The sequence below is a fragment of the Mus caroli genome, chromosome 5 (assembly GCF_900094665.2).
Source record: "Mus caroli chromosome 5, CAROLI_EIJ_v1.1, whole genome shotgun sequence".
NCBI classification, from domain to species: domain Eukaryota; kingdom Metazoa; phylum Chordata; class Mammalia; order Rodentia; family Muridae; genus Mus; species Mus caroli.
The window spans coordinates 85,770,443-85,779,952 of NC_034574.1; the positions used below are offsets into that span (position 1 = coordinate 85,770,443).

Consider the following 9,510-nt stretch of genomic DNA (forward strand, 5'->3'; position numbering starts at 1 on the left):
AGAGAGAGAGAGAGACAGAGAGAGCGAGAGAGTGCGCTGCCCGTGAGGGGGCGGGGCAGGCAGCCTGTAAGACCACGCCCCCGGACTGCTACGTGCTCCCCCTCCCCTACCCCGTCGCCAAGGCAACCAGGGAGGCCCAACAAGCCACATTTCCTCGCTTACTACTGCCCTGCAACCGGACTCCTTAGCTAACCTCACTCTCCTGTCGTCCTCACAGAGGCCCCACAAAGATCCTCCCAGCTACCAAATGACACAGATCCTCTCTGTTACCTGCGCTCTGAGGGAAGGGCAGGCTGACATCCTTATTCACCTGTGCAGTCTACTCCCCCTACCCCACCCCACCCCACCCCTGCCTGTTCAAGCTAACAGAATAACTTGCATTTTGCAGCTCGCCTGTGCTTAGCCTGTGCTTTTAAGTTGCACTTCCGGACTGTTTTTTCAGGTTCAGAGTTCTCAGGATAGCTGACCTTTCTGCCTTCGGAGAGCTGTTTCCTCTTCTGTGCTTCGGTTACTGTCGTTAACTCTTAACGACTGTACACTCTGACTCCAGCGTGCTGTTCAAATTAGCATCCCAAAGAAAGAGTTCCAAAGAGGCAGAAGATGAGAGATACAACCTGTAGGGGTTGTTGTTTTGAAGACAGAGATTCCCCATGTTGCCCAGGGTGGCCACAAACTTGGAATCCTTCTGCCTTAGACTATGCTCTTACAGAAGTGTATAGATCAAACTTTTGCTTTGTGATGTTGGATTCTCTTAACTATCAAGGTTAGGGTAATCAACACATATACAGTGTATAAATTGACTATAAATATCAAACACTTTTATGTAATGCAATTACAAATTGTAACAGTTTATGAAGTACCATTGAAGACTTTTGTCATACCGCTTACTGCCTTGGAGACAACTAGGATTATAGCGTCAAGTACATAAACAGGAAATTAAACTATAATCACCAAGCAGGACCTTAAATGGCTAGCCTCTGTGACTAGACTGAAAACAAGTTCCAATTAGTTTCCTTTAAACCTTTTCATTTCTATCAAAACATAAGTGTGTTCTTATGGCATAAAAACATTTTAATTACCTAACACGTGACTCTTATTGCTGTCTCACTTTGTGTGTGTTTGTACCCTGATTAAAGTTTTTTCTTCTCTTGATCGGGCTATGTGACTTAGGAAGACTCAGCCTAAATGTGGGTCCCAGCCCAGTTAGGAGGGGTGGAAGGGAAACCTTCCAAAGGTGAGTTTGTGGTTGTCCCCACAATCCTTTGTTACCATCAGAACCCAGTTTCTTTAACCTTCCCATGTGGACTGAAAACCAGGGGCTCCCCAGGCCTCCTGTGCCAGCCTAGGGTTGCTAAGGCACCCAGCCTTGTACACTAAATAGGTCCTGGGTTTTCAGCATCTTCAGAGGGATACAGACCTTACTGTGAAAGGCGAAGTAATAAAGCCTCGCCTAAATATGCATTCACTGTGTTCCTCTAGAGAACACTAACTATAGTAGGGGTGCAAGTGGAGCTCAGAGGTCAGTGTGGGGTGTCTTCCTCGAAGAGAGCTTTCCCTCTGCCTTTTTACATAGGTTCTGGAATCTAACACAGGGAGTCAAGCTTGCTAGGTGAGTCCATTTCCCGGCTGAGCCATACTGCGGGCTCCACCTTAGTTCCTGAGATAGGGTCTCTTACTGAGCCTGGAGCTCACAGTTGGCTAGACTGACCCACCAGCAAGACCCAGAGAGCCTCCTGTCTCTGTCTCCCCAAGCTTTTGAATATGTGGGTGCTGAGGACCCAAACTCCAGTCTTCATACTCGCAGGGCAAGAACTGTATAAAAACAAAACCTCCTTGCCTTATAGAACAAAGAGCTTAAAGAGGAAGGAAGGGATCCAGGATTCCTTAAGCAGCCATTCATTATTGCACAGACGTTGATAGGCACCAGGCTTAAGTGATGAGTGATGAATAGTATATCATCTCGTTCTTTTTGTTTGTTTTAAAATTTTTAAATGTTATGTGTGTGGGTGTCTTTCATATATATACACATTCCAATCACATTTCATATATACACATATATATATACATATATATAATACATTCCAATCACATTTCATATATATAGATATACATTCCAATCATATTTCATATATATGTATACATATACATGTATATGTATATGTGTGTGTGTGTGTGTGTGTATGTATATATATCTTTGCACCAAGGAGGTGTTGTATTCCCTGGGACTGGAGTCACAGGCAGTTGTGATTCCAATCACATTTCATTACAAGAACAGCCTGTGCTCTTAAACCACTGAGTCATCTCTCCAGTCATGCTACTGAGCATTTTTCCCCTGTTGTTCTAGGAATCATATTCCAATCATATATGCTATGCAAATGCTGCAAAATACACACCTACATATGGTATGTATGTGTGTGTGTATATATATATATATACACATATATATATATGTATATATATACATATATATATATATACATACATATATATGTATGTATGTATGTATACATACATACATACATACATACATATATGGTTGTTTTATGTACATTTTAATGTAACAGAGTTGCTTAGAACAGTATTTTAAATATGTATGCCACATACCCCATATATATCCCATACATATACATATATGTATATCATATATATATCACAACTCCAACAACACTATCTTTTAAGAGTATGTTAAAATATACATAAAATGATCATTTTAACCTTTTGAAAACTACATTTATTTGTTTGTTTATTTGTATAGAGCACATGTGGTGGTCAGAGGGCACCTTGCAGGCCTTGGCTCCTGCCTTCCACCATGTGTGTCCGAGATATTAAAGCCAGTCGGTCAGATTTGGCTACAAGTACATTTACCCATTATGCTGTCTCACTGGCCCATGGGCCCATTTTTGGCATTTTTATTATAAGTGGCATTAGCTCACTCACTCTTTTGCTGGTTCTTTGTTTGTTTGCTTATTGTATTTGGTTTTTGTTTTGTTTTGTTTTAAGCACATAGCGATCTGCAGCCATCATGACCAGTCCTCTCTGAAACTTTGTTCTTCCCCAGCTGGAACTTGGTGCTTATTATATTCTAGTTTCTGCAACCCCAGCAATCATTGTTCTAGTTTCTGTGTCTATGGCCTTGTCTGCTGTAGGCACTGCTCATATGTATAAGCAAATAGAGCTTTTTAAAAAAGGTTTATGTTATTTCTACGAGGGTTTTTCTTACATGAACATATATGTACAACATTCGTGCCTGGTGCCCTTGGGGCCAGAAAATGGAGTTGTGACCCCTCAAACTAGATTACAGGTGGTTGTGAGCCACCATACAAGTGCTGGGAACTAAGCTTGGGTCATGTGGAAACGCAGTAAGTACTCTTACCTGGTGAGCCATCTCTCAGCCCCCAGTGTCTGCTTTTATGTGTCCAGCCTACTTAATGTGTTTTGATGGTTTATTTCTACAAATGTATTCCACTCCCTTTGCTTTGTTTTGTTCTGAGACACAGTCTTGTGTGGCCCAGGCTGACCTCAAACTCACTCCATAGTCAAGGATGACCTTGAATCCTGATCTTCCTGCCTCCACCTTCCAAATGCTAGGGTTACAGGTGTGTACCACCATGCCCAGAGAATTTCATTCTGTATATATACATACATACACATATACATATATATACACACACATATATATACACACACATACATATATACATATATAACATGTACATATCACATGGAGTTATTTGCTCGTGTGTTCCTGGAATCCTCGAAGTCCTTGTACAGTAAGTATATGTGCGTGTCTTCCTGTCTGTTTTTGTTGTTGCTAGTTTTCTTGCTTGCTTTTTGAGACAAGGGTATCCCTACATAGCCCAGACTGGCCTGGAATGTCACATGTAGCCCAGCTGCCCTTGAATTGACAATACTCCTGTTTCTGTGGCTGAGCACTGGGGTGGCAGGTGTGCATCATGAGTATAGCATCCATGAGTCATGCCCGATGTACGCTGATAAAACTGCCGTGGCAATTACAATCACGGTAGATCCCTTCTGAAAGATTTTGATTATCTGTGCTGTGATTATTGTGACACGGGCCTTACTGTAGCTTGAGGAGCAGGTGCTGTACATTGTCTGTTCCTTGTTCTCCTTCTTGATTCTCACTGAACCCCAGTTATGGGGAAGTATCCATCATAATGTTCTATGGCTCTGCACTTCAGGGAAAGTTCCACCATGGAGATCCTATTGGAATAAACTAACTTCCGTGCCTTCATGCTTTTCCCAAGAACCTGCTTTCAGGGGCAGTGTGTAAACCACTTCTGGCCTTTGCAGGCCAGGAGCTGCCGGCTACCTAAGGCCATCTTAGGAAGGCTCATGAAGAGTTGACTCTTTTTGTGTATAAAATATTGCCTAGAGAAATGGGCAAGCTTTAAAATAAGCTGTATTTTGTTTTAGATTGTTCAGAATCATTCTAAGACTATATAATTTATTCCAACCTGTACTTCAACATCTTGTCTGCAATGACTTGAATAAATCGGTGGCCCAGAAGGACCACTAGATGTCACCCTGGCTTCATTTTCAGAGACGTTCTTGAGCAGTTAAAAACAACCAAAATTCAATGCTTTGAAAACTAATTAGGATTCCAACATTTGGGAGGCAGAAGCAACTGGATCTTTGTGAGTCTGTGGCCAGCCTGGTCTACGGAGCTTTCTCCAGGCCAGTTACAGCTATATAGTGAGACCTTGTCTCAACAAAACAAACATTAATAAATATATAAAATAAAAATTGTATTAGAGATGTCAGCAAAAGTAGGAGCTGTAGCTTGAAGGCAGAGCTGTTGTCATTGAGAGCATGAAAGGCCCTTGTATCCCTGATGCACATATACCCATTGCAAAAAAAAAATAGTAAAAATAGAAAGATACTATGGCATTTGAAAGAGTTGAGTATGGGAATGCTAGGCGGGGAGCAAGGTGTTGTGGCTATATTTCTCCTCTGTGGACACACGATGAGACTTGTAAGATAGACCTTGCAGAATTTGTCAAATACACACACACACACACATACATACATACATACATACATACATACACACACACACTGGGCATGGTGGTACACACCTGTAACCCTAGCATTTGGAAGGTGGAGGCAGGAAGATCAGGATTCAAGGTCATCCTTGACTATGGAGTGAGTTTGAGGTCAGCCTGGGCCACACAAGACTGTGTCTCAGAACAAAACAAAGCAAAGGGAGTGGAATACATTTGTAGAAATAAACCATCAAAACACATTAAGTAGGCTGGACACATAAAAGCAGACACTGGGGGCTGAGAGATGGCTCACCAGGTAAGAGTACTTACTGCTTTTCTAAAGGACCCAAACTCAGTTCCCAGCACCCACATGTGTAGTTGTCACCTGATGGGGTGTGTCTATTATGAAAATGATTTTTTTTAATTAGTAAAGTAGAGACAAGTCTAAATATGAGGCAGAAGGATAAGGATGTAGCAGAAATCAGAAAAGAGAGACGGTGACACTTTTCTTCTGAGGTCTTTCTTCCAAATCAGGAAGAAGCTAGGTGGGGAATCCTTGAACTACTCCCTCCGATTAGTTGTCTGTCCTCTGACCTCCACAGGCACACCATGGCTGCCAGGTCAAGTTACCTCCATACCAAAGTGACAGTGTGAAGACCCTGTGAAACCCAGAGGAAAAAGTCATACTATAATGTGTGTGTGTGTGTGTGTGTGTGTGTGTGTGCGCGCGCGCGCGCGCGCGCGTTCAAACGCCTTCAGGATACTCATGTGGAGGTCAGAGGGCAACCTTAAGTGTCGCTGCTTGCCTACTACCTAGTTTGAGATGGGGTCTCTGCTTCATACTATCGACTTCCTAGCTGACTTACAGCTTCCGGGTTATCCATCACCATCTTTGGTCTGCCGGTGGGAGAACGGGGATCATGGACACAGGCACCACTGTGGCTGGCTTTTACGAGGGTGTTAGACCTCACTTGCATAACAGTGCTTAACCTATTGAGCCCACCCCACTGTTTTTTATTTTTTAGACATAATATTGCTGTATTACTAAGGCTGAACTTTTAGAACTCACGATTCTCCAGCTTAGGTGGGACTACAAACCCTCACCACCATGCCCAGCTTTCCTTTCAGTCTTTGTTTACAAATTAAGCTGCAGAAGGAAGTATCAATAAAAACAGCCTAAGGAAGTATCAATAAAAATATCCTAAATTACCCTTAAGGATCAACTCGGGTTTACCACTTTCACTTGGCTTACCTGTTTCCATTAGAAGATTACCATTATATAAAAATGATATTTTTTCCCTGCTATTGGGCCCTTTGGGTAACGTTATTAGTGCAAACAGTAATAAAATAAAACAATACAGGCCTTGTGCTGTATATTAAATGTTAGCCTTTGGAGGAGGGAGGAATAGGAGGGTCTCGTGTGAACTTTATGACCTTGACCTTCAGATGCTGCTGATGTGGTACTAAGTAGAGCTTCATGTATGCCAAGCAAGCACGCTAACAACTGAGCTACACTCCCCCCATGCCAGCCTAAGCATCACAGGTGTAGCTCATGTGTTTATTTATTGTGTGCGTGTGTACATAAGATGTGGGTGTATGCATGTCTGAGTCTGAACATACTTGTGTCATGGTGTGTAGAAGATAACTTTGGGGACTCAGTTCTAGCTGTCCACCTTCTTGACGTGGGGTCTTTTGTTGTCTCTGGAGCTGTGCTTGTACTCTTAGGCTATTTGGACATGAAACTTCCAGGCCATTCTCCTGCCTGTGCCTTCTACCTTGGTGTAGAGGGGTTGGGATTACAGATGGACACTCGTGCATCTGGCTTTTTATGTGGGCTCCTGAAACTGAACCTTGATAGTTAGGCTTGAACAGTGTGTGTATGTGTGTGTGTGTGTGTGTGTGTGTGCGCGCGCGTGCTTTACTTTCTAAGCCGTTTAGTTGGCCCATTATTACACTGTCCCAATTTCACAGTCTTACTTGCTCCGTAGTATCTGCTCTTCGTTATAAGTAAAAACACCAAAATCAATTTTTTATTACATTTCTATCATTTTAAACTTCAGTACTGAAAAATAAAACTCATCACAAATTTAAGTAGAAAAACTTTGGGTAAATATTTTTCTTGAAAAGAATTCTAATTTGTCCCAATAATCTCAGAGGACTCTGGGCAAGACAAATAGCTACCATATACTGCTCACACTCTGATTGGAAAGTAACGTTAAATGTTATATAGCATTATTACAAAGTTACACTGATAACCTAGAGTCAGAGGAACATTGCGCCCCGAGTGCCTAGTACTTAATAGCAGGTATCAAGCAATCTTGGGTAGACCACAGTTTAAGGAAGAAAAAGTCTTCCTCAGTTTGCATAGCAAAGCAGTTTGTCTGGAGAGGCGGATCTTATGCAGCTTGTGGTATTTTCTTCTAATGAAATCAATAAAGCCCTTGACACTTGAAAGTTCGCCCGACCTGCTTAGGAGCAGCCTCTCAGACTTGGCGGCCCAGCAGAAGTGCCTGGAGGGATTTTCAAAATTCCAACGCTTGCCCGAAGTTCTGCTTTAATTAGTTAAGAGGCGGGGCTCTTCTGGTAACTATTTCTAGCCATCTGTACTGTATTTTCAGCTTCCTCGGTGTTATCGACTGTAGGCCGGCTCTGATTGCCAGGTCTTTGTGGCTGAATTCGGCAGAGCGCACTCCTCTGCCACCCGCACTCTCGCTCCAGGCGGCTGCAGAGGGACCCACCATCGCTGAAAATGCTAAAGAAAAGAAGCGCATCGCATCGCTGAGATTTGGGGGTGACTTCCTCCAGACACTAAGGATTTCTGTGCTCCAAGCCGCCCGCGCCCCTCCGCCCCCAGTCTTTCCTCTTACAAACCTCCCCTAACCCGAGAAGCAAGCGCTGAACTTTATGCTTGACAAAAATGGGTACAAAGTTTTCGCACAGCCTTTCCGCCCCCCGGGGACAGGATCGAACATTCCGAGGGCAACAGGAGCACCGCTAGCGCCGGCTTTCTTTAAATGCGGCTTCTGCGGAGGGCGGACGCTATTGTCATGGTAAATTTCACTCCCTCCGGAAGAAAGGGTTGGTGATCAATCAAAAAAAAAAAAAAAAAAAAGGGAGGTATTCCTTTGCGGCTCTGCCGCTTTCTTCCTAGACAGGGTGAAAGGCTTTTTACTATTCTCGGTTAAAAACCAAAAACACAGACAAGGCTTTGGCGCGTGTGGGAGCCGAAAGCAGTCTGCGGAGACCCTGGGGGACGTCGGTGTGAACGCAGTGGGTAGACCCCACTCGGGACTTCCGCTGAATTCCAGCGGGTGTAGTGGGAGAAGCATCCCCGGGGAGCCGCAGGCTTCGCTGCGGGGACTGAGTTTCTCTTGGCCTGAGGGCAGCGTGCTGAGCGATCTAACCCAGCAGGGAAGCTCCTCTTGCCTCCCTCTGGGTCAGGCACTTTAAACCGAAGCCGACTTGACCATGCCTCTGGCGCGATGAAGACTCCGGAGAACTTGGAGGAGCCTAGCGCCACGCCAAACCCCAGCAGGACCCCCACGGAGAGATTCGTTTATCTGGAAGCGCTCCTAGAGGGAGGGGCTCCCTGGGGCTTCACCCTGAAAGGTGGCCTGGAGCGTGGAGAACCTTTAATCATTTCCAAGGTAAGTTTCTGCTTTCAGTATTGTCTGCAACCAACTTGTGGTTTTTTGTTTGTAGCTTTTAAGGTTGTGTCAGATTTGTCAAAAAACGAAAGAAAAGAAAATTTCTGTTCGTTGCCTGAACTGCACTTAACTACCCAATTTGTTGACTCATGACTTTCTGATTATCTGGAAATGTTTTTGGATAGTTTGGTGTTTGGGAGAAAAGTGTGTCTAGCTCATTTATTCTGTGAAATCCCCAGGAAAAATGTGCTCAATTGATGGCTAATCTCCTCTTCTCGTGTATGAAATGCAGGATCAGTTCCCACATGAGCCTTCCGTTATAAATCAGATTAAAGATCAGCAGCCTCATGGCATAGTACACAGTCCGGGTCAGAAAAATCTCGCCCTTCAACCGAGAAGACCCAGCTTTAAAACTGCTTGAAATGTTCTTTTAAGTTTAGATCATTAACCCAGGTGTGGTGGTGGTGGTGGTGATGGTGGTGGTGGTGGTGGTGGTGATGGTGGTGATGGTGCAGGTCACCAAACTCAGCGGGGGCGGGGGGGGGGGGGGGGGGGGGGGGGGCGGACGCAGAGGCAAGATTTTCAGCCCAGATCAAGTTAGCAAGATTCTGGCCCCAAAACCAAACCAACCAACCAAACAAACAAATAATTTTGGAGAATTGATTGCTTTATATACAGAAGGATTTAAAGTGGTTTTTAGTCTGGGCAAGACACCTCATCTGTCCCTCTGTATATTGTCAAAGTCTGACTTTAAAATCAAGTGGTTATTCACTATGATCCCATTGATCTTTTAGAGCTGGTGTATTTATTTATTTATTTAATATATATGGGTGTCTGTCTTCAGACACACCAGAAGAGGG

The 9,510-nt window shown here is 43.8% G+C and overlaps 1 protein-coding gene across 1 annotated transcript in view; it reads left to right on the forward strand.

Annotated features, from left to right (window-relative positions):
* The first annotated feature begins 8,101 nt into the window (after nucleotides 1-8,101).
* Shroom3 (shroom family member 3) overlaps nucleotides 8,102-9,510 on the forward strand; it is a 286,870-nt gene continuing 285,461 nt past the window's right edge. Inside the window, exon 1 of the mRNA XM_029477237.1 lies at nucleotides 8,102-8,650. Within this exon, the coding sequence (XP_029333097.1) occupies nucleotides 8,486-8,650 (165 nt within the window). The 5' untranslated portion in view covers nucleotides 8,102-8,485. The remainder of the gene's footprint in view (nucleotides 8,651-9,510) is intronic.